Source organism: Dermacentor silvarum, chromosome 1 (genome assembly GCF_013339745.2).
Source record: "Dermacentor silvarum isolate Dsil-2018 chromosome 1, BIME_Dsil_1.4, whole genome shotgun sequence".
Classification (NCBI taxonomy): Eukaryota; Metazoa; Arthropoda; class Arachnida; order Ixodida; family Ixodidae; genus Dermacentor; species Dermacentor silvarum.
This window is the reverse complement of record NC_051154.1, coordinates 411,373,964-411,399,837: the sequence shown is the minus strand read 5'-3', so window position 1 is coordinate 411,399,837 and position 25,874 is coordinate 411,373,964. Positions and strand designations below refer to the sequence as shown.

General features: G+C 50.9%; 1 protein-coding gene across 1 annotated transcript in view; it reads left to right on the top strand.

Moving 5' to 3' along the window:
• Positions 1-25,874, top strand: part of LOC119447187 (endoplasmic reticulum transmembrane helix translocase) — a 265,907-nt gene that overhangs the window by 89,884 nt on the left and 150,149 nt on the right. The window contains exons 10-11 of the mRNA XM_049663732.1: positions 700-854; positions 18,735-18,910. Of these exons, the coding sequence (XP_049519689.1) occupies positions 700-854; positions 18,735-18,910 (331 nt within the window). The remainder of the gene's footprint in view (positions 1-699; positions 855-18,734; positions 18,911-25,874) is intronic.

Below are 25,874 nucleotides of genomic sequence, written 5' to 3'. Positions count from 1 at the left end.
TGCCGCACGCCAACAAAAACCAAAAAAACGCGTGGCGGAAATTTCACCCTCTCTCGAATGGCAAGGTAAGCGTTTCTGTGTTGCGCCGGAACACGCGTGTATACGTGCCGACGTCTCAGCCACGCGGAGAAAATAGCAGTGAACCCTTCTCCTTTATGCTTCCTCTATTTTCTAGTCACGGGTCGACCTTGCACGCTGCGGCTGTGGCGCAGAGGGAAGCAGCGGCGGTGTCCCAGTCCAGCCAACGAAACTGCCCATGCTGGCCAACGCTCGCTTCCGTATAACGGCAGAAAACGAAACTTCAGGGAGCGGGCTAAGCTGGCACCAGGCCGGCTGGAGCCGCGATATTTCACGACTCGCACCGTTCGTGCATCGTGCTATGGTGCACAAATACTTCAAAAATACATCCTTCTTTTAATTCGAACTTCTTTTAATTCGAACAAATTTTCGGGCCCATTGAGTTCGAATTATTGAGATTCGACTGTACATGGGTTCGAATGTATTATTGAATATATGTGAATGTTGCATTATAACACAAGTTGGCATGTTGCCCCGAGTCATATTTATGAGAACTTCAGATAATTCAAACAAAATCCTGGGGCCCCCTTGAGTTTGAATCATTGAGAGCCTACTGTACTAAAATGTTTCTATAAGAGGGAGCGTGCCTTCAAGCATCAAGGCTTTCATGTGATGGTGCAGGGGGTGTCCCGAGATCTGTGCCGTCTCGGAGGCTCCTGCTGAGAGCATCCAGGTGTTGGCCTCCTGTCAGTCCTTGGCCCAGCTGGATGACGGCCTGGTGGGCGACCCATTGGAGAAGGCCACGCTCACTGCCATTGAGTGGAACCTCACAAAGGGTAGGTTACAGTAGGGCTGTGCCAATACTAGAATCGAATGGCAAACGTTCAAATGATATCCACTACAGTCAATCCGGGATATATCCAACTCGAAGGGGATTGTAAAATAGTTCGATCATTAGATAATTTTAAATATAAAATCGGCCTATTTAAAGTTTATCTAAGATCTCCGCACATCTCACACAGTTTTGTGAGATCGTAAAAAGCAGTAACTCACCAATATGCTTTTCCAAGGCCATGACGAATGCACAAAAGTTAACTTATTTTTTGCTCATGAATGTTGCAAAGTCGCTTGCGCTGTGGAATGGTCTTTGATATTAAGAACGTGTAGCATTGCGCGAAAACAACATGGACAAAAGAGGGAACTTTGTCCATGTTGTTTGCGCACAATGCTACATGTTTTAAATGGAAAACCAACAAGCCCAAGTGTAAACCCTACTGCAGTCTTTGATATACTCATCCGCAACGCCAACCCTAGAAGCCCGCGTGGCCTGAACGCGAGGCCATGGTGCACCTTGTGTGCTTTGAAGTGCCTGTAGTGCATTTTTATTCAAGAAAAGATATAAATGGACACACCGCAGCGTGTGTGCCGCCATTAGTGCATTTGTACTGCAAATTGTACGTGAATGTGCCCGGCCGCATGTCTGTTACAATACTAACGATACGGCGTTTAAACGGCCAGGCAGACCGTGTGTCACCAGGCAGACCATGTGTCGTATTTAGGAACCAACTCCCTGTTGGAACCAGTCACCCTGTCTTCTCAACTACCCTAAAAAGTCTGCGCATCCTTTATTGCATGCCGCTGCGACGCCTTGCGGCCGGTACGTCCCTTCGTTCTCTGTCCTTCCTCTCGGGGCCCAGCATCAGTAATTGCGGACTCTACACAGATGCTGTTAGTTTCGAAAGTGGCTTCAGCTTGCAGAACGTCCGAATTGAGTCCATCCCCAAACAAGTGTAACCGTGCGAGCATGAATGAAACGCGTTCAGTGTGGACCCACGAATTCCACAGTGATAAGTCATGCGTGCTGCTGCCGCAGCGGTAGTTCTGCAAAGTCTGGATATGGTGGGTTTTTTAAATTCAAACTTTAAGGTAAAGTTCATCCAGCGGGGCACAGCACAGAACCATCCGCAACGGGCCGGACGCTGACGGTCTAGTCACACAGCGTGGCGCCATCTCTCGAAGGAGGTGGAACTCGCGCACTGCTAGCGTTGAAAAGAGCACAGGCAACCCTGTCTCAGCACCAAAAGATGACAGTCAAGTGTATGGTGCCCTGTATATGACAATTAAAACTTCAGTGTACTAGAAGTTACAGCTTGAGTGATATTGTGAACAAACATTAGAAAGAACTCGGAAGCAATATTTTTTGTAACTTGTTTGGACAGTAACTAGCGTATGTAATGCGGTTCTGTACAAAGTGTTGGGGGCCAGAGACCGCACTTGCCTAACTTTTGACTGGTTGCCTGGATGATCTCATTTTGCTCTCGGAACGATGCCCGGATGTTCTTGTTTTAGTGCCCGAATAATGGCTCTGGCTTTTGCCTCAAAATCACTTGAAGGTCACTGACAACAGAAGCTAAAGGCATTTCATGCCTAAAAATGCGATGTTCGAAAGGTAAATCCTCACCGCAAACTGTTATCAGCAATCGGCAAATGCGCACACTGAACCTTGATCTGAAAACGGCACAGTGACTGCCGATCCTTTGCAACATTGCATGGCGGCAGCACGTGGTGCAGTGTTCTCGCACACTCCGGCCGCATAGAGATGTGTCGACACAAACTCTTGAGCAGCAGTTGTTTCCATGGTGGAAAGACATAGATGGACGTTCCAAATTGTTGAAACAGGTGTAATGCACAACGTGCCTCACGGACAATTGCGCAAAAAACAAAAGTGATGCCGTCGTGGCATCCGATATCACACCGGCGCACGCCCCGCGCCATGCTGATTATGCTGTACACGTCACACCTCTGCCCTGGAGGCTTGCCTTTAAAACGCTTGACCACGCTGCTACGTCTCAACCTGGTCCAGAGTATACCTTGGACGTTTACCACGAGGCAGCCCCTTTCATCAGCGTCGCCCAGACGGCGACAGTGGTCGACACCGACGGTGGCGGGCAGACAAGCGTCCCAAATCGGGAGTGCGCACCTTTGGATGTTGCCCCGAGGCAGCGCCTTTGATCAGCGTCGCCCAGACGGCGACAGCGCCCGACACCGGCCATGACGAGTCGACCGGATTGAGGCGAGAGGCCAACTTCCAGGAATTACTTCCGTGGGAACGACAACGATCTCGGTTTCCCAGATGACCACGCAGTGGCAGCAAATGCGAGGGCGAGGATGCAACAGTAGAGGCGGAGTTCGGTGAACAATACAACCCCTCTAATTGGCCGCACCAAGGTCAGCAGATTCCCCAGTCGAGTCTCCTAGGGAAGACGAAGGGATTAAAAGCGGAGACCGGTGGTGCAGTAGAGAGGTGTTGACGTGACCTGATACGAACTGAGACGTTGAATATGCTCCTGATGAAATGGGTTTCCGTGCCAGGGGTTATTGTACATAATGTAAATTGAACCATTTTCCTATTTCCTACTATTGGAAGTATTCATCGATGGGCTTGGTGGATTCTTTGCCCAAACGCCACCTCGAGCCGCAACAACGCGTGACCTTCTTCACGGCTTCCGAAATCCGTGCGAGGCAGTCGCTCTCCCATCTCGTAGGCTGTATCACTGTCGCGGTTGGACTGGACCGGTGTGTTTGCTGCCGTGATCCCAGTTTGGTCGCGCTGCCGTGCTGTGGCACTTCGCGAGTGCCCTCACTTTACCGTGACCGAGTTCGAAGTATTCGGAGCGTTCATTGTAGCAGTACGGCGATTTAAAGAATGTTCCTTATATCTGGAAGCAGTTTCCATAGGGAGGCTCGGAATATGGTAAATACCCCCGCAGGGGCGTCTGCGTGAGCAGGTGTTTGGTGAGTTGCGCCACCACGTACCCGAGCACACGAGGGTTGGACCCTCCCGCGTTTAACCGTGCGCAGCTTAGCCGTGTCCGGGGAAAAAGGGATCCTGGGGGTTTAGCTGATGCCGAGTGTTTGGACCTTTAAGGCCTCTCGGCGGAGGCAACACACCCCTTTGGCCTCGGCTTCACGTAGACGGCACCCCCGGACTGACCCACCCGGGGGAAATCGGTAGTTGCCTTTTCCTGTCTCTCTCTCTCCCTCCAACCTTCGTCTTTCTCTCCCACTTTAAATCTTTCCTGTCTTCTCTTCATTTCTTTTCACTTCCGATCGTCCTGGCAGCAAGGGTTAACCTTGTGTGGTACAACCAACCTTGGCTGTACATATTTGGTTATAGCGGCAACGTACAGTTGGCGTCCGCAGGACTTAATTACTATAGGACCTGTGGCGTCCCCTTGTTGGGCTCCACGGTGAGCGGCTGGCGTTACTGCTGTAAACTGCAAATCCTAATGGATTGATCCTTTCCTAAACTCTCAGATCGCCCTCAGAAACGAGGGCGCACCGAAGAAGTATTTAAATTTTTGGGTCGTAACACTGAGAATTTCCCCCGATATCAAGTAATACACTGTGAGAAACCCGGAAAGACAACGAAAATGATCTCGCCTTTCCTCGTTTCCAAAAGTCTAACACAGACAATTGGCCCAGGCTATAAGGCAACGAGACTAGCAAGTGGCGACCTTCTTTTGGAACTTCATGACAAAAAGCAACATGAAAAACTATGTAACCTAGTGTCTCTCGGGGACATACCCATTTCAGTGACCCCACACTGCACTATGAACACCATCCGCGGTGTGATTTCTGATGATGATCTCATGGAACTGACCGAAGCTGAACTTCTGGAAGACTGGAAAGAACAAAACGTAATCAATGTAAAACGAATCAGAATGAAGCGTGATGGTAAAGAAATCGACACTAAGCATCTAATACTCATATTCGGTTCCTGTGTGCTGCCAGAAACCATCGAGGCAGGTTACATTAAAATCAGAGTAAGGCCGTACATCCCCAACCCTCTCCGTTGCTTCAAATGCCAAAGACTTGGCCACAGTTCACAGAACTGCCGAGGCCGTCAGACGTGTGCGAAATGCAGTGCGAACAAACATCTCTCTGAATCATTGTGAAAACTCTCTCCACTGTGTGAACTGTGATGGGGAGCACGCCACATACTCGCGGTCATGCCCTACCTGGAAAAGAGAAAAAGAAATAGTATCAATCAAAGTGAAGGAGAACATATCATTCAAGGAGGCACGCAGGCGAGTATCATACCTGCCCAAGAACACCTTTGCCGATGTGGCGCGTCAGGGGGCAGCGACACAACGGTTTCCGGCGGCTGTCCGGCTCACACGCAGTGAGCTGCCAGCGACGCCATCCGCCCCTTCGGCGGCTGCAGCTAGCGCTGCTCCGCCACATCAGAACGAGGGGCCACCGACCTCCGGGCTGGTGGCCTCAGGGATCTCGGCCATCGAGACGAGGCCCGCACGTAAAACGAACCGCTCGCAAGAGCGCGTGCCCAGCACCCCGCAAGAGGCCATGGACACAACAACCGGCCAGACGGCGCCACAAGCGCCTCAGGATCGGCGAGAATCCCGCGATCGCTCCAAAAAAGAAAAATCCCACATCACAGGGCCCGACAAGGGCTCTGTAAGTTAAGTTAGTTTCTTTCAAACACACAGCACAAAAAACACTTTCAACATGAATACACAAATAATACAATGGAACGTCAGAGGACTCCTACACAACCTTGATTACGTCAAAGAAATCCTACACAAGTTTAATCCTAAGGTGTTGTGTTTTCAAGAAACACACCTCATACATACACAAACAAATTCCTTAGAAAATATGCTATTTTTCGCAAAGACCGCGATGACACTGTTGCGTCATCTGGTGGTGGGGCTATCGTAGTCGACAGAGGTGTTGCCTGCCGTGAATTAAAACTTCGTACGCCCCTAGAGGCAGTTGCTGTCCAAGGGGTGCTGTTTGGCAAGCTAGTCACTATCAGTTCTATATACATGCCTCCCAGTTATCAGCTTAATAAAACCAAATTTCAAAACTGCAAAGATGAACTTCCGCCTCCATACATAGTTGTCGGAGATTTCAACGCACATAACTCATTGTGGGGAGACTCGTTGCAATGTGAGTGGTCGCCAATCGAAAACTTTCTTTTTTCCTCAGGAGCATGTATACTTACCGTATTTACTCGAATCTAGGCCGACTCCGATTCTAAGCCGACCCCCCAAAAGTTTGAAGTCCGAAAAAAAAAAACTTACCTCGAATGTAGGCCGAACGAAAAAGCGAGGACAGCATTCGCAAAATGAAACAGCATTTATTAAATTTGAACATGCCGAGCTCATTCTATGTCACCATCCCTGCTAGCCTCGTCGCTATCTTCCTTACTGCTGACATCTTCAAACAGTGCGCTATATTCAGTACCATCCAGCGCATTAGAGATGCTGCATTTTTGGAAGGAGCGCACGTTGCGGCGCACGCAAAAAACCATCTCCTGTGGCCCCCTCCAACGACAGACCGATGCCGAAGTTCCGCCCGGTTTGAACGTTTGACGATGCCTCTACGGCTAGCACAACTACCGTATTTACTCGATTCTCACGCTTCCTCGATTGTAACGCGCGCCCGTTTTCCGTGAGGAAAAATTTGGAAAAATAGATTTCCTCACGATGCACTGATGTTGCGATGAATAAAAAAAGTCGCAGTTTCGCCTGAAAGGCGATGCATCGAATGCGGTAGCAAATTAGTAGACCGCTATTAACAAGCACGGTGTCACGCACGCTCAAGCAAACATGAACACACCTCGCTCGTTGACCGCGGAAACGAACTGTCAAAACGCTGGAGACAAAGCGCGCCTTCGTGCTAGCATGCCTCTCGCTTCACCGCGGTGAAAACACGGCGCGCGGCGGACTTTACCAGTCGCAGATTGCTTTCAAGATAGGGCCAAGCCTGATCGTATCGCTGGAGTGGATCGTTGCAGATTACGTCCTGCTTCGGTCCACTGAAACCGTTCCGCATTGCTTTGCTGGCGAAAATCCTCTCCTGTTTGCGCCTGTCCCGCTCGCAAGTTTCGGATTCTCCGAACGCCCGTGATGCGGCCCGATTTCCGTCCGTCTCCGCACAGATGATCACTTTCCTTTTAAATGCGGCATCATGATGAACTCGGTACTTCATGCTGATAGATGGAGCAGACGCTGAGAACGTGAAGACAGACGGTAGACTATTGCCTAAGCACGTGTACTGCAGCACACGGAGGAAGCTTCCACATGCTACGGTAGCTAGGCACGACGCGCGTGCGAGGCGGCCATTTTGAAATGCCGACGCAGATTTAGGGTCGTGTTGAAAGTGCGCGTTAGATTCGAGTAAATACAGTATTCGTTTAGAAAGCGGCACTATAGTGGCATCGCCCATTTGGTGCCATTACGATAACGCCACACCGCGTGCCGATGCTGCACCATACCGATACGACGCAGGTCAAAATTTCGACGTCGCTCGTGTACTTCAGCTGGCTACTGGCGCGGCTAGTAGCGGCTGCGATACTGACTTTTCTAGATGGCGCTAACTATGCACCATATTTATCAGTTTCAGTTAAAAACTGGCGCGTTTTTTAAAATCCTCGAATCTAAGCCGACCCTAGAGTTTCGTATGTGATTATTTGAAAAAAGCTATCGGCCTAGATTCGAATAAATACGGTAATAAGAAAGAGCCAACGCACTACAGCGTGGCGCACAACACATGCTCCTCCATAGATTTAAGTATCACGTCGAGTTAACTAATGCCGTACCTGGAGTGGTCCGTTCTCAAGAACCCTTTTGGGAGCGACCACTTCCCAGTTATAATAAACTTAACAAAACAAGATACAGTAAAACCCCGGTGATACGAACCCGGCTGGTACGAATTTCGGTGTGATACGAATTCGTAACATTCCCCAGCCGAAATACATTGCTCACAATACGGAAAAAATCGGCTGTTCTGAACGTGTTGCCGCGCCGCTACGGATCATACGAACGCGTGAGCAACAGCGGCGGCGGCCGAGCTAGCGGGGCCACCGGCACAGACAAGCCGGCACAGCGGGATCTGGACGGGATCCATAGTTGCCAAGCAACCGACTACGTCACGCGGCTGCGCAATCTCTCATTGGTCCCCACGTCGAGCGGACCGGACCACATCACAGCCTAGCCGATGCTTAGCGAGAAAGTAGACGAGGACCGCTGCTGCAACGACGACCGAGGCGCAGCCCCGACGGTCAAAACGCTCCCTGCACTCGACGTGCTCAGGCGTTCAGTGGCTTAAGAAAACATTCCCAAGATCATGTGCGCGCACTTTATGCGCCTTTCAGAAGGCGATCGTTGACGATTTGGACAAGAAGAAAACGTCCCGTTCATACGTTTTTCAAGGGACCGCGAAAAAAAATAGAAAAAACAAAAGCCGCAGTTTCGCCCGAAAGGTGAAGCAACGGAAACGCAGCAGCAGCAGCGAGCGAATTGACCTTTGCGCTGTCTCTCGCTTCAACGCGAACTAAACATCGAAGGCACAGCGCATACGAAGCTACTGGCACTAGACACACTTTGTCAACATCGCAGATCATTTTGACGATAAGGTCCGCGCGGGTGCGTCGTATCTGCAAAGTGCCGGTCGCTTGTTGAAACACATCGGTCGCTTGTTGCAATGTACAAGCTGGCTGCGCCGCTACATTTACCTGACCGCCACATTCAAACGCAACGTAACGTGCTGGTACATTATAGATTGGCGAAGTATCACGGGGAACGCCCGGTTGTTCGAACGCGAAAGCATTTGCGATGGTTAATTCGAACATACTGCGCACCGACAATGCTCTCAGCAGCGCGCCAAATCACGTGGCGGCGCCTCCGACCGGCATTGCTCCGTCACCGCCATAGAGCAAAAGCTTAGGCGAGGCCCCTCAACGCCGCGCAGAGAAAAAAAAGGAAAAAAGAACCGCGGCGTCACGCCAAGGTCGCCATTTCTGCGTGGCGCTGGAACACGTGTATACGTGCCGACGTCTCAGCCAACGCTGCGGCTGCAACGCAGAGGGAAGCAACGGCAGAGGCCCAGTCCGGCCAACGCTCGCTTCAATGGCAGAAAACGAAACTTCAGGGAGCGCGCTAAGTGGCGCCGGGCCGGCGGGCACGGCGGATGCACATGGAGATAGTCGAAGGTGAGGGGGCTACGAGGGTGTTGAGAGGAATGGCGAGGGGAGCCACCGAAGCGACAGAGTTGCCGAGGCCAAATCCGCTTCCCTGCCGCCCTCCTCCCTCACCTGCGACGGTCCCCGCGCGCGCCCGTCGCCGTGCCGCTTCTTCCTCTTCACAACCAATGTGTCTCTCTCTCGCCGTGCCTGCGCCGCCCGCTCCCTGAAGTTTCGTTTTCTGCCGTTATCGCGAAGCGAACGCCGGCAGTTTCGTGGCCCTCGCTCGATATGTGCTTGCGCGCCGCGATATTTCACTAATTGCACCGTTCGCACATCGTGTTATGGTGCACGAATATTTCAAAAAGAAGTCCTTCTTTTAATTTGAACAAATTTTTGGGCGCCTTCGAGTTCGCATTATCGAGATTCGACTATACATGGAAGTCAATGGGATTTAGGTCGGGACCGCGAAAACGCGACGTAGCAGCTGGGAAAACGCAGCAGCGAGGAAGGTATCAATGGAATTCCACTATTAGAAATCTTTTCTGGTAAAAATAAATTCATTTTTCTTGATATTGTGTATGTTTTAATGATACGAATTTCGGGTGATACGAATATTTCACGCGACCCCGCGAGATCCGTATCACCGAGGTTTTACTGTATATGCTCACCACACACTTCCCGATGGAAGGTTGACACAGCTAACTGGGAACGTTTCCAAGAACTTACATATTTAAGCACGAATGATATTGCCTCCTTTAATATAGAAGATGCTGTGGCGTATATAGCAGGCTTTATAATTGAAGCTGCCACGAAATGTATCCGTCAAACTAACGGACTTACGAATAAACGTCGCATCTCGTGGTGGAATGAAGAATGTAAGCAAGCATGGAAAAATCAAAACAAAGCTTGGGGACGACTTCGCGACTCTCCAACTGCCGAAAACTTGGATCAGTTTCAAACAAATAAAATCCCAGGGTAGAAGAACACGTCGACATGCTAAAAGAGAGAGTTGGGAGAAGTACATCTCCGGTATAAATTCTTACACGGATGAGACAAAAGTGTGGAATCGAGTTAATAAATTAAAAGGCCGGGAGGTACACCCATTACCCTTAGTCAGTACCCAAGGTAAGAGCCTGCAACACCAGGCAGATTGTCTGGGCGAACACTTTGAACATGTATCCAGTGCGTCCCATTACACACAAACATTTCTCAGGTTCAGGGAACACGCAGAGCGAAAGCTCCTTGATCGAAAATGTTCACGAAATGAAGATTACAACTGCCAATTCAGCCTAGTTGAACTTAAAGCTTCTCTTAACTGCTGCAACAACACGGCACCAGGCGGCGATTGTGTCATGTATGAAATGATTAAGCACCTGCATTCTGAAGCGCTAAAAACATTCCTGTCTCTTTTCAATGCCATGTGGGCGGATGGATATATCCCGTCCTCGTGGAAGGAGGCTATAGTCATCCCCGTGCTTAAACAAGGCAAAGACCCGTCCCTAGCCAGCAGCTACAGGCCAATAGCGCTAACAAGCTGTCTGTGCAAACTGTCTGAAAAAATGGTCAACAGGCGCTTAATCTATTTCCTTGAAAATAACAAATTACTAGACCCCTTCCAATGTGGTTTCAGGGAAGGCATGTCCACAACAGACCACCTTGTTCGCATTGAATCTTATATTAGAGATGCTTTTATACATAAACAGTTCTGTCTCTCAGTATTTCGGGACCTAGAAAATGCTTACGATACCACATGGCAATACGGAATTCTCCGAGATCTTTCGGCGATGGGTGTCCGTGGCAACATGCTAAACACAATCGAAAGTTACCTATCTAATTGCACATTCCGGGTAAGAGTGGGTAACGCTTTTTCTAAGTCATTCACCTAAGAGACCGGTCTACCACAAGGGGGCGTGCTTAGTTGCACACTATTTATTGTAAAATTGAGTTCCCTGCACACAGTCATCCCACACACTGTGTTTTATTCTATTTATGTCGACGATGTGCTGATAGCCTTCAAGTCATGCAACATTGCCATCTGCGAACGACAAGTGCAGCTGGGAATAAACAGATTGTCCAAATGGGCAGATGAGAACAGTTTTAAAGTAAACGCCCAGAAGAGCACTTGCGTACTCTTTACTAACAAGAGAGGCCCTGTCCCCAGTGTACAAATCAAAGGAGATGCGCTCTCTGTGAGCAGCGAGCATAAGTTTCTAGGCATTATTTTAGATTCCAAGCTTACATTTATTCCTCATATTAAGTATCTGAGGGCAAAATGCCTGAAAAAAACAAAACGTTTTAAAGCTTCTGTCGCGTACGACTTGGGGTAGTGATCGAAAGTGTCTGCTTAACCTGTATAAAAGTCTTGTCCGCTCACACCTCGATTCCGGAGCTATAGTTTATAATTCCGCAATGCCAAGTGCATTAAAAATACTAGACCCCGTTCACCATCTGGGTATCTGCCTCGCGACCGGTGCTTTCCGAACAAGTCCGATCCAGAGCCTCTATGTAGAGTCGAATCAGTGGCCACTCCATCTCCAGCATTCATATAGCAGTTTAACATATTTTCTGAGCATACACGCGAACATTGAACATCCTTCTTATTCAACTATAAATGACGTGACTGCTGCCACACTCTTCCATAATCGACCGGCAGCGAGAAAGCCCTTCTCTTTGCACGTGAGGAACCTCAGTGAGGAAATGGGTGTTCCAGTTCTTGAACATTGTCTTATGGCTCCAGCAAAACTGTTACCACCGTGGCAGTGGCAACTCATAGATTGCGATACATCGTTTGTAGAGGTCACAAAAAACGCACCAGAGGCACACATTAAAATGCATTTCCTAGACCTTCAAACCAAAGTACTCATGCACTGAGTTTTACACAGACGCTTCTAGGTCACATGCCGGCGTGTCGTATGCAGCCGTCGGCTCATCCTTCTCGGAATCCGGTGTACTGCACCCGGAAACGAGTATCTTTACGGCTGAGGCCCATGCACTATTGTCGGCCGTGAATCATATAAGGAAATCAAAACTTCAAAAAGCAATTATATTTACAGACTCCCTAAGCGTCGTGAAAGCCCTGATGTCACTCTGCAAACACAAAAATCCTGTACTAACTGAGCTCTATTCCATCCTATGCAGAGCGTATATATCAAACCGGCATGTAATTATATGCTGGGTGCCGGGTTATAGAGACATTGAGGGTAATGTTCGAGCAGATCAAATGGCCACATCTGTTACATCTCAGGCTATTAACCCTACAACTGCTTTTCCTGCAACCGATTTGAAGCCTTTCCTGCGAAATAAACTGCAAAGCCACTGGCAACGCTTGTGGGACGCTGAAAAAAACAATAAGCTTCACTTCATTAAACCACAGTTAGGTTTCTGGCCTCCCGTAACGAAAACACGATAACTGATGTCCTATTCTGTCGTCTCAGAATAGGACATACATATGGCACCCACAATGTTTTGCTTACTGGTGATGAACCACCAACCTGTGCTAGATGTGGTGAGAGGCTGACCGTCCTCCATGCCCTCGTGGAGTGCCGGGAAGCTGAAACAGAAAGAAAGAAATATTTTCCACAAGTGCACCGATATCATGTCCCGCTTCACCCCGTTATGTTTTTTGTTGAAGAACCGCTTTTTAATGCCAAAGCAGTCGTCAATTTTTTGAACGATGTGGTCCTGCATGTTATTAGCCCAACTAGTGTAGTGCATCCTCCCTCCAGAGGATGCCGCTGTGATAGCAGTTTTTTATAGCACATGCCTCCAGGTCCTTGTGGTTCAAGGGCTCTGTTTAGGCAGTAGTGCTTCTTGCCAATTACTGCATCTTAAATATTTTAAATATCGTGTCATTCTTTCTCAATGCATTCTTCAGTTCATAGTACACCTCATTAGTCATTGCCATGATTTTAGTACATGAATATCTTACGCACTTTACAGCGATTATTTTTAGGCCTTCTTGCAGCCTCGCCTCATCTACTTCTCAGAATTCATCGCTCCACTGCAGACTCACAAACACTGGCATGGCGCTCTTTGGCCATAACTGGCCCTTGCGCCATAAAACGCTACACATCATCATCATCAATATCGTAAATACGCTGAAATGGGGTCGTTATAACCGATAGATCGTTATATCTGAGATCGTTATAAGTAGGTTCGACTGCATAACCAAAATTTGCTATATGGCCTGGTGAGGAGCCCTTTAACGCCTCGCACATAGTTATTTGAGATGCAGCAGAAGGCAGCACTCCTCAGTTATCATGATGATTGATTTAATTCGGGATTTCCTCCTGATTAGTGTGTGTAGTAAACACACTGTTCAAAAGGTGGACTGTACCGTGAGCTTTTGGCAATGCAAGCCAGGATAAGCAGAACACACTCTGCTTGCGCCCATGTACAGTCTGTGTTGTGGGTCTACTAGCTCAACTCCCTGACCTCCCCATGCTGTTGAGGAGTCCGATTGGTTCGTGGCAGTTGAGGGGTGACAAGGATACAGGGTATCTCAGAATGACCAGCTATGAGTGTCCCCAACACTCTGGCCTTGGGAACATTTGCGTGCGTTGGCAACTGAGCTGACTTGTGTGCTACCCTTGCAATTTCTCACAGATGTTCAGTGCACCACATTTATTAGGTCCAAACCGTCACTGACCAAGGTTGGGTAGCGAATGCAGAGTGTGCTCCGTGCATTAAAGAGCAGCATTGTACAGTCCAGTGCCTCTACAACGAAATGACAAGAAAGGTATAATTATGTCCTGGTTCTTTTGTGAGCTGTGCAATGCGCCACCTTTATTTACGCCGAAGTGACCCGTATAACGAATGATTGTCGCGGTGGAGAAGGTGCTTCCGGTGGCTGCTCGCACAAAAATGACAAAATTTGGGGCGAAATCTCTAGGTTGTCGACGGGGGAAATTTGTTATTTCAAGGGTGTCTCCCGCTGCCACTTCGTTACGTAGAGGTCTCAAATACATGTGCGTCTATGGAGTAATGGCGGGGAATAGAAAAACTTTGTTGTATCCATTAATTCGTTATATGGAGGTTCTTTATAAGCAGGTTTAATTGTAGTGCATTACCCACTAAATGCTGTGGGGATGCGCCACTCTCGCGCATTCCCACAGCGCGGCTGGGGGCCGAGGCGGTCATAGTGGTTGCGGCGCGTTGCGAGAGATGGCGCGAGTGTCGCGATCCTAACGCCACCGAACGGCGGGGTGACTTGGGAGAAAAAGGTGGAAGGCGCTCTCTCTTTGGGTTGGGATTGGTGAGCGACGCGGACGTCCCGCGCATGCGCCGATCCACGCTTCGCGAGACGTCTCGCGTGGCTCGGAGCGAGGCACCGGTATAGACGAACACGGATCGTTCGAACGCGCCACCGTTCGCGTGACCGTACACGTGAACGGCTAGGCGATGGTGTCATAGCATGGGGCGAACATATGCGCTCGCTATCCGGTCGCGGTGAGTCTGACTTCCTTGATTTCATAATGAAACTTTTGCGCACACAACACGAAACCACAATGAAGAAGTACACAAGGACTAGCGCATATGTCTATCCGTTTTAATGCAGTTCCTTGATTTGTCGCGCGCCCATGTGAATGTTCTATTGGTAGTAATTCGGCTAGCGTGTATTAGTGTATGAAAGGTGCAATAAATGCCCTTTTGATTGTCTGCACTACTGTGTTGTCGTTCCTTTGTCCCAAGAGCACATGTGAGACCCCACAATGCATTCAGTCTCTTAGATGCTTCACTTCCCTCGGAGGGACCCGCCATGGTTACTTACTGACTATGGTGTTGGGCTGCTAAGCACAACTTCGCCAAATCGAATCCCGGCCACGGCGACTGCATTTCGAAGAGGGCGAAATGCAAAAACACCCGTGTAACGTAAAATTACGAGCAAGCGCCCCCACCCGTGCAAGAGCCCCCCCCTAACTTCACTGCTATTTCAAATTTCCGCGCTGTTTCGGAAAAGTGCCCCCCTCCCCTCCTGCTCCGGACCAACACTGGCCTGCCACATCCAGTCCACGAAAATAATGGCAAATTTGGCAAATCGCACCGGTGCGTATCGGGGGGCCCCAATGAGCCATTTCATCGTATCATGGTTCTACCCGGGCGCCCCAGTGGGCACACGTGTGCATCGGGGCGAACTGCGGCTGGCGGTCTGTAGTTCACGGACCGCCGGCTGACGGCGAGATCTGCCTTTTGCATGACTCAGAGGAGTTCCCTGCGGCACAGCGACGTGACCACTCAGCGACAGAGGAGTGGTCGCGGCTATGCTCTGGCGTCGCCGGCAGCTTCACCGCTGCTAATCACTCGCCACCGATATTGTTGCTAGGCCTTTTCCAGTTCACTTCGAATCTCTAGAAGACTGCGCTTCAGAACGAACCGCCAATGCTCCCAAGCAGCAATGTTTTGTTGCCGTCGTTGCTGTTTTGCCCTCATCTCGCAATAATTTCACACGATGAAGAAAACATGCTGATATTTGCGGCGCCACCAGCTGTGATGCGAGCATGGCCGAGCCGCGGTTCGCTGTCCGCCGTCGGTAGCCATGCACTGCAGCTGAGCTTGACTTGTATCAGCATTCTCATTAGCGCTAAACGTTTCACCATGGACATGGTTTTTAATAAAGTGAACGTTACGCGTCGCCTTACTCAAGTGGACATAATTTTGCCTGGAATAGAAGCTGCATAACCAATGCTCGTGTCGCCGGTCGCGGCGACACGTTGGTGCAGCGTCGATGCGCTCTTTCTGTAGTTCTTTCGGTGGTTTTGAGAGTGATAAACACCGCTAACAAATCTTTGGCTTAATAAAGTTCATGTTCAATAAAATTTTAATGCCATGCCCACTGCGCTTCTTTTTTTTTTTCGTGGGAACATTTTGTCGTTGCCATCTTGAATTTTGGTGCTGTTCCGGGATAGTGCCCCCCTAACTTTGCCGGTAATTTCGACTTGCTCGAGGGGGGGCGCTTGCTCGGAATTTTATAGTACTTAGATATAGGTGCATGTTAAAGAACCCTAGGTGGTCCAAATTTCCAGAGTCCCCCACTACGGCGTGCCTTATAATCTGTGGGTTCTTGGTGTCTCACAGGAGACCAACCACCGCGGGTTTGAGCTTAGCGAGCCACAGGGCCGCGTCAGCCGTCGCCTCCAGCACCGCTTGCGCGCGAGCTCAGAGGCCGCAAGGGGCTACCGAGCGACGCACACAAAAACACAGTAAAGCCCTGAGTTGATGGAAACCGTTTATTGAGTCCGTCGGCACCAGCACTGCACAAACGCCCGCGCGGCGGGGAGCCAAAGGGGTCTCACACCAGGGCGAAAATACAACAGGCGCCTATAGCACGTCGCGGCGAGAGCACAGGCTCAAGCAGGGACACGCCGCTAGGTAAAGTCCCGGCGGCTATGCTACTTGCTCTGGCGATAACCAATGGGTCAACTCGCGAGAGCACGGGCAATATCCTTCGGCTTAGGCTTTCGGCAAGTGCGGCTCGGCGTGGTACAACCTCATGTGAGCACTATGGCACAGCTCGTCGGCTTAGCGTCGGGAGAAGGATCAGCACAAAGTATGCGCTCCCTGCACGGGCAAAGGCACCGTGCGCAAGCCCCAGTCCTAGTCACAAAGGTGCCGGCGGACGAGAGGAAAGCATTTACGTACCGTGCGCTGGTCCCCGGAGAAGCGAGCCACGCTCTGCCGCTAGCAGCCGGAAACGTGGCCGCCGTGATGTCAGCGCTGCACCCTCACCGCTGCACCCTCACCGCCAACCGCCGCGTGCGGAGAATAAAGGCTAAGGACGGCAGAACAGGTGAAGCTTGCGCAATGGCGCTGGCGCCTCCCTCAATCCCCACAAATCAGATCGTGGTTTTGGCTCGTAAAACACCATAATTTAATTTTTTTTCCCCTCAGAGGGAGCACATATATGCAGCAAGAACCACCTGGCCGTTTGCCTCGGTGCTCGGTTGGTCTCTCTCCACTTGCTGTGATGTCGTGAAACCTGCCTTTGAGTGATTTACCAACACCATGCACGAAGATTTACAGTAATCCTACAGCATGTACAGATGAACGCCTTTATAACGAAGTGCATGGGGCCCCCGAAATCATTTGTTTTGCAGGTCACTTCGGTGTAAAGTTAGTGCACCACACAGCTCACAATAGAACCGGGACATAACTATTTCTTCGTTATACAGGTCACTTCATTATAGAGGTGTTCATTCTTGAGGCACTCATCTGTATTTGTTACATGCTGATATTGGCGTGTATCCTATTCAGCAACAATGGGGATGAACTACCACAAATGATTGAGGACCTCAATGGAGAAATTGGTGTTGAAGATTAATATGCACAAGACAAAGGTAATGTTCAATAGCCTGGCAAGAGAACAAGAATTCAGGATCGCCAGTCAGCCTCTAGAGTCTGTAAAGGAGCACGTTTATCTAGGTCAATTACTCACAGGGGACCCTGATCATGAGCAAGAAATTTATAGAGGAATAAAATTGGGCTGGAGTGCATACGGCAGGCATGGCCAAATCATTAATGGGAGCTGACCACTTTCGTTGAAAAGAGAAGTGCACAATCATTGCACTCTACCGATGTTAACATATGGGGCAGAGACTCAAGAACAAGTTAAGGACTGCGCAAAGAGCGATGGAATGAAAAATCTTAGGCCTAACGTTAAGAGACGGGAAGAGAGCGGCATGGATCAGAGAGCAAACGGGAATAGCCGACATTCTAGTTGACAATAAGAGGAAAAAGTGGAGCTGGGCAGGCCATGTAATGTGTAGGATGGACAACCGGTGGACTATTAGAGTTACAGATTGGGTGACAAGAGAATGGAAGCGCGGTCGAGGATGGCAGAAAACTAGGTGGGGTGATGAAGTTAGAAAATTTTCAGGCGCAAGTTGGAATCGGCTAGCGCAAGACAGAGGTAATTGGAGATCGCAGGGAGAAGCCTTCGCCCTGCAGGGGACATAAAATAAGGCTGATGATGATGATGATATTAGCGACATACATTTACTTTGTTATATCCGTGTTGATTTACTGAAATTTGGACTGTACTTTCTTCCCCATGATTAGGACATTCTTTATTTCAACTTTTCCCACATTTTCTTTTTTTCCTTTAGCAATAAGTTGGGTGAGTTGGTGCATAGCTAATAAAGGTAAAGTGGTGTAATGTAAAATAACATGGAAGAAAAAGGAGACGACAGACGATGGAGGCGAAATGCAAAAACGCCCGTGTGCTTGCGTTGTAGTGCACGTTAAAGAACTCCAGGCGGTCAAAATTAATCCGGAGCCCTCCACTACGGCAGTGCCTCATAATCAGAACTGGTTTCGGCACGTAAAACCCCAGAAAGAAGAAGAAGGAGACGATAGAAAGAGCGCTCATCTCCTTTTTCGTCCGTATGTTATTTTACATTGTGCCTCATTACCTTTATTCGTTTTTTCTGTGCGGAAGCTCCTCATCTGCAAAAATGTCCTTGAAATGGCTAGGGTGCCATGATAGGCCTAGCCAGCATGATGGTAACCCCAGAAGGTGCTTTCTCACTTTTGCCAGTGTGGTGCTTGTCTAATTTTATTGCAAAAATGTTATTCACAAACATGATAACTAGGTAATTTGTGGAAGGGCCCGTGAAATCAGTTGCTTGGGCTGGCACTGTCCAGCAAAGCATTGGTGTATCTAGGTGTTAACCGAAGCCTTTCTACAAGTCTGGTGTGCACCAGCCAACAGATTGTGGTCCTCTACTTGCAGGAGACTGTGTGGTTCCCAGGCGGGGTCGTGCCCCCGGCCTGAAAATCTTCAGCCGCTTCCACTTCAGCAGTGCCCTCAAGCGCATGTCGGTGGTGGCAGGCTTTGCGGCCCCTGGGGCAATGGAGACCACCTACATTGCGGCCGTTAAGGGTGCCCCCGAGACCCTGAAGGGCATGGTGAGTGTGGTGGCCAAGTGTTGCGCGGTGAGAGTGCCTCTGTGGGTAACAAGCACAACTTTGCAGCATGGCCAAATTTTATGTATTGAACAATGCGAACCATGAAATGCTATCTTGCTGTGAAACTTGAGCAAAAGCTATGCATGCCCGCTACTGAGACATTTATTGCAGACCCTATATACAAGCATAATGAATAATACAAAGCAAGTAACACAGATTCTGGCATTGTGGGATGCCGTGTTGATGGAAGGACGCATCCCAACATGAAACATAATGACTGTTTATTAGCGTAGTAGCAGCGGCAGGACGAGCATACCCCCGCTGCGCTCGAACAGTTAGCGAAGGAAGGAAGGCCTCTCGAGCTTGGCAGCTTGGTTTTATAGCCACCGTCGGTGACGTAAGCCTCCGGTGACGCTGCGGTGGCGCTGTCCCTTATCGGAGGTGTGGTGCAGCATGCAGCCGTGTCACGCCGGGCTAGCAAGTGGCGAGGCGGAGGCTGCGCCGGTTTGTGCGCAGTGCGTCGTCACATCACCCCCCCCCCCGCGAAGTGATTTCTACAGACCCTGAGGGGTCTGTAGAAATCTGGGGGGCGTACCAGACGTCCAGAGCGTGTCGTGACCGGAGCGGGCTGCGACGTCGGTGGCTGCGGATAGATGCCTGTGGATGGAGTGGTGCTGCCCGGCTCGTTCGCAGCGATGTATGTGGGCTGGAGCCGTTCACTCGAGACGTGGACGTCGTTCCCGTTCAGGCGCAGAGTGAAGTTTTTGTCGTCGCGATGGACGACCAGGTAGGGTCCGCTTTAGGGTGGCTGGAAAGGCCTGCGGATGGTGTCGTCACGGAGGAAAGCGTGCGTGCACGATTATAGCTCCTTGAACACGAAAGGTGTAGGCTTGCAGTGGTGGGCTGCAGGTGACGGGCGTAAGGCGGCAATGGTGCGTCGGAGCTGGGCGACGAAGTCGGTGGGATCTGACGTTGTAGTGCTGGAAGGCAGTGCAGCGAGAAATTCACCTGGGAAACGGAGTGATTCCCCGTAGACGAGCTCTGCTGGTGTAGCGTGAATGTCCGGCTTGAAGGTGGCGCGAAGACCGAGGATGACGGCTGGGATGGCCTCGAGCCAGGTTGAGTCCAGGTGGCACATAATGGCTGCTTTGAACTGTCGGTGGAAACACTCGATCATTCCGTTAGCGCAGGGGTGGTAACTGGTGGTCCTCAAGCGTTCAAAACCGATGGTCAGCCCGAGGAGCCTGAAAAGGTGCGTCTCGAACTCTCGTCCTTGGTCGGTGGTTACGCGGCGGGGGGCGCCGAAACGAGCAATCCAGTCGGTGAAGAAGGCCGAGGTGACGTCTTCCGCGGTGATTCCCTCGAGGGGCCGTGCCTCGGGCCATCGAGTGTACCGATCGATGGCGGTGAGGCAGTAGCGATAGGGTCCAGCCGGGGTAAAGGGTCCTATGATGTCGAGGTGGATGTGCTCAAACCGACCAGAGGGCTGAGGGAATGTTCCGAGTGGTGACGTGACGTGTCTGGTGACTTTAGCGTGTTGGCATTGAATGCAGGAGCGCGCCCAGGTGCGACAATCCCGCTGCATTGAGGGCCAGACATAGCGGTCAGCCACGAGGCGTGTAGAGGCGCGTATGCCGGGATGGCTGAGGTTGTGGAGCTGGTTGAAAAGAGCATGGCGATGGGACAAGGGCACATAGGGCCTGCTTCGTCCTGTCGACATGTCGCAACAGATTGTGGTTGTCGACCCTGGAATGGGAACTTGTTGCAGCTGTAGGGAGGACCTGCCCTTGAGAAGTTGCTGCAGTTCGGCGTCCGTAGTCTGAGCCTCGGCGAGGACGTCCGCTGTTATCTGCACAGAGTTGATGGCTGCTACACGTGAAAGCGCGTCGGCGACCATATTGTCTTTTCCGCTGACGTGTTGAATGTAGGTGAACTGTGCAATGAACGAGAGTTAGTTCTGCTGTACAGGTGGGAGTTTGGCTTGTGGTCGGTATAGATGGTGCAGTTCTGTGCTTCAAGAATATGGCAAAAGTGTTGCACTGCTTCGTATATTGCCAGAAGTTCTCTGTAGTAGGCTGGGAAACTTGTCAGGGCGGTGGTCGTGAGTTCGTCAGTGGAACTGGCGGTTGAAGGGGTCATTTTACGAGCTGCGAGTTTCTTGGAGAAGGGAACGCCAAGGGATGCCAGGTGTTGTCCACGCGTTGCATGAGGGTGGCGCCGATGGCGAAGCTAGATGTGTCCGTGAAGAGTACCAAGGGAGCCTCTGGCACGGGATGGGTGAGAAGCATGGCGGTGCAGAGGGCGGCTTTGCATTCTTCGAAAGTTCTCGCTAACGTCGGTGTCCACGTGACGGGTTGGTTTCCTCGTAGGCCAGCCAAAGCATCGTGGAGGGGAGCCTGGTAGTCGGCTGCGTGTGGCAAGAAACGCCTCTAAAAGTTCAGCATGCCAAGGAAGCGGCGAAGGTCTTTAGCGGTGGTGGGTTGAGGGTAATTTTGCAGGTCCGAGATACGTTGGGGCAAGGGCTGAGTTCCCTCAGATGAAACCTCGTGGCCGAGGAAGCAGACGACGGAAGCTCCTATCGTGCTTTTTTGGATATTGACGTGTAGACCGTGGTCATCGAGATGTTGGAACAGCAGACGAAGGTGCCTGTGGTGCTCTTCGGCATCGCGGGAAAATACCAGTATGTCGTCCAGGTAAATGAAGCAGAAGTTGAGGCCGCGGACGACTTCGTCGATGAAGCGCTGAAAGGTTTGCCTGGCGTTCCTCAGGCCAAAGCTCATGAAGGGAAATTTGAACAAGCCAAAGGGAGTGATGATTGCCGTTTTCGGGACGTCATCCGGATTGATGGGTATCTGTGTGTAGGCCTTCACCAAGTCTAGCACGGAGAACATGTGGCAGCCATGAATGCGATGGGTGAAGTCCTGTATGTGGTGGACGGGGTACCTGTCCGGGATGGTGCGCGCGTTGAGGGCACGGTAGTCCCCACAGGGCCGCCAGCCTTCGGTCTTCTTCGGCACAAGGTGGAGTGGCGAGGCCCATGGACGGTCAGAGTGGCGGGCGATTCCTTTGCGGAGCATGGCCTCGAACTCTGCTTTGGCTATGTGCATGCGGCCCGGGGCAATGCGACGGGCGCGGCAGTAAACCGGGGGGCCTGAAGGGGTCCGGATGTAGTGCACGGTGGTGTGCTGCACTTTGCGTGGCAGTCCGCTGGGGCGCGTCAATCCGGGAAATTCGGCGAGGATGGCGTGGTACGGCGAATGATTGTCAACACAGAGTACCTTGATGCTTGGCTGTTGGGCGGTCGTTGGCTGGCCTGGTGTGGAGTGTCCCGTTGTCGCGTCGATGAGGAGGTCGTTGCGGCAGTCCGGAAGGAGGTTGTAGTGGGCCAGAAAGTCTGAGCCGATGATTGGCTTGGCGACGTCGGCGATGACGAAGTTCCAGTGAAGATCATGACTTAAGTTTCTGAGCTGGATGTGCAGGCGGAGCGAGCTGTACGTCTTGATTGTGGAGCGGTTTGCCGCACTGAGCTCGAAGGACCTTGAAGATGGGATCGCGTATAGCAGCAAATGTCGGAACCGCGGTCGACAAGGAACCGCTGCTTCATGATTTGGTCGGTGACGAAGATGCGACGGCCTCCGGGTTGGCAGCTTGCGGCCGTCTCTACGAGCTGCCGTTGGCGTTTTCCGCATGTCCCACTGAACAGGGTGGTCGACATTGCCGGGCTCTGTCCCCGAAGCGTCGGTGGTAGTAACACGGGCCGTTGTTATCAGGTTGCCGTGACGAAGTGGTGTTAAGGTCGCGGCTTTGCAAGTGGCGGAGCTGTAGCATCGGAAGGCGTTCACCCAGGTGTTGTTGAATGGAGGTGAGCTGTTGATCGATGTCGATACGGCGCGCAAGCTCTGTGGTGTTCAGCGGTGCGGCGACAGCCTGGATGGTGGGCAACAACTGCGGCAAGGAGGCCTCGATGACGCGATCAGCAATCTCCGCAAGTTCGTCGTGAGGTAGCCTAACCTGAGCCTGCAGAATTGCCTGGACGTGCAGCGCGAGTCGTTGGAGCCAAAGCGCTCGCAGGAAAGAATTCTGGACTTGCATGTTGCCCGCGAGTGCACGCATGTGGCGCAGGAGCTGCGAAGGCTTGCGCTCAGCAAGCTCTGCGGACTGAGGTTGTCGTATTTCTGTTCTTCCGAGAGCGACAGGCAGCGGATAAGTGCAGTCTTCAGGTGTTCATAGAGGTTGGCAGTTGGTGGGTTGGCAAGGATATCCTGGACCTCGTTGGCATAACGTGCGTCGAGGTGGGCAACGACGTAATCGTAGCGGGTCCGGTTGGTCCGGTTTTGCGTGATGCGCGCTAGGGAGAACTGGGCCTCGACCTGGGCGAACCGGACCTCGGGCGAGTCCACCCAAAACGGCGGAAGCTTGACGGCGACACGCCAGGTGTCGTATGAGGCAGCGTGCATCCCTTCTGTAGGAGCAGTAACGTCCTCAGCGGAGCTGGCAGGCGCAGCCTTGCTTGTGGAGGCGTTGCGAGAATGCTGCTGTTGCTGGGTCTGCAGTTCCTGTTGAAGTTGTTGCAGTTGCTGGCGAAGAGCGGTGAGGACTTCTGGTTTGGCCATGGCGGTGCGGTTTGTTTGGTTTCCGGGTCACCAGATGCTGGGATGCCGTGTCGATGGAAGGACGCATCCCAACATGAAACATAACGACTGTTTATTTCCATAGTAGCAGCGGTGGGGCGAGCGGTACGCTGCGCTCGAACGGTTAGCGAAGGAAGGAAGGCCTCTCGAGCTTGGCAGCTTGGTTTTATAGCCACCGTCGGTGGCGTAAGCCTCCGGTGACGCTGCGGTGGCACTGTCCCTTATCGGAGGTGTGGTGCAGCATGCAGCCGTGTCACGCCGGGCTAGAAAGTGGTGAGGTGGAGGCTGCGCCGGTTTGTGCACAGTGCGTCGCCACAGCATCTTGATGTTTATCATCAAACCACGCTACAGTCGAACCCACCTATAATCATCTATCGGTTATAATGGCCACTTTCAGTGCATTTACATTTTTTCGAGTCTGCCTATTGAAACTGCTTCCAGATATAACGAATGTTTTTTTAGATTGCCATACTGTTAACGAATGCTTCGAAAGCGCGAACAAACTGGGTGCACGGAAGCACTTGCCCAGCTCCAGTCCAACCGCGACGATGATACGGCCTTCGAGATGAGCGAGCGAGCAAACGATCGCCGCGCACGAATTTCTGAAGCCACGAAGAAAGTTGCTCGCTTTCAAGCGCACCTCCAGGTAGGAGGCGTTCAGCATGGCATGGGACATGCACCTGTGTGTGTGCGATACCGAATGCCCTGACGGCGGCACTCTTGTTTGTGTGCAATCGTCCATGCAGCACCACATGCATTATTTCAGTGATTTGGAACGACCATTTATGTCCTTCCTTCCTTGGGAACAGTGGCCGCTCAAGCGTTCCTGCCGTTCGTGCCGATATTCACGCGGTCCGAGTCACCACGCGCTGCTTCACTGTTATAAAGGATTCGCAATTACAGTCACCAACTGATTTTCCAGACCTGGTGGGGACCAAAAAATACTCTGAAAAATCCAACAGCCTGAAAAATTTGTCCAGCCAGGAAAATAAAATTTATTAAGCTTAGAGCAGCCTAAAAAAAAAGTTATCTCCTAAAAAAAAAGTCCTTGCCTCATGCTTTGCTTGGAGGGGATCAAATTTGCTTATATTTACGCAAGAGTGACGTCGTCTTGACAAGCGCATCACCATCGCATTGTCAACGTCGTCATCGCTGTTTCAGCAGCTTTCTGGCTGCGTCCGGGACAACTTGGTGTACACTTTCATCATCCGTGTGCTCTGCTCACAGTACAACGTCGTCGTCCACACTAGCAAAGTCCTCAAATGTCATTGTGACAGAAACGTCCACCTGAACACTTTGCAGATCATGCATTTGGCTCATGAAGGCACAGGAGGTGGCGCCATGACACCAAGCACACAAACGTGAAGCCGCACAAAGCGCAAACACACACAAAGATGCGCACGTCTCCAAAACAACCACGTGGAAAATGGTGACCAGAACCTGATGATAATAATAATAATAATAATAATCAAGCAATTATGATGATAGTGCTGACTGAAAAAAAAAGTGGCATCTCCTGGAGTGTTTCATCAGCCAAGGAAGAACGGGCATAGCCTTCAAGACAGGAGGATCGTGCGTTCTCTATTGATAGCATGCACCTCGCACTCTTGGAGGCTATAGAGCGGTCCACTGGAAGCCAAGCCTGGCCAAGCCAGCAGAAAATCCAACATCGCTGTTTCCCAAGATCGGGTAGTGTGGCTCGGAACAAGTGATTTATTCTGGAAAGTCAAACTTTGGGGCCTAAAGCCATTTAAAAAATTGGTTGCATGAGCTCTATGGGAACCCTGACAATGCATTTATGAAGTCCACAATATCCATCAAGTCTGAATTTTTGGAGTCCAAAAAATTTGTTGGTGACTGTACTACGCCGTTATTGGTAGATCACGGTTCAGTGGCACATCGTTTACACATTGCTGATAGCTGATAAAAAATAGTGAATAGATTTCAAATCGAATCAAGAAAAATAAAGCTAAATATCGAATATCAGGAAATTTCACACAAATGTTGATGCCTACAGATTTTGTGCAAATAATACAGGACTCCACATGCTCAAGAGGCTACTCACATTACATAACAAGAATGGAGCTATCAGTAACTTAGTTATCTATGAATCGCGATGTATAGTACACTCTACTCTGTGGGGAGCACACGCTGCCACCTTCTCCCGCCGGCGCTCGCCCGTCGCTTGCGAACGGAGCGCACGGGCGGGCATCTCGTGCGCGCACAACGCGCGCCGCGGGAGCCGGGCGGACACGGGAGAAATGCACTTTGCCCTCTCCCGGTTCTCGCTCGCCTCTCGCGACGCGCGCGCCCGCGCGGGAAGAGGGAAAGTA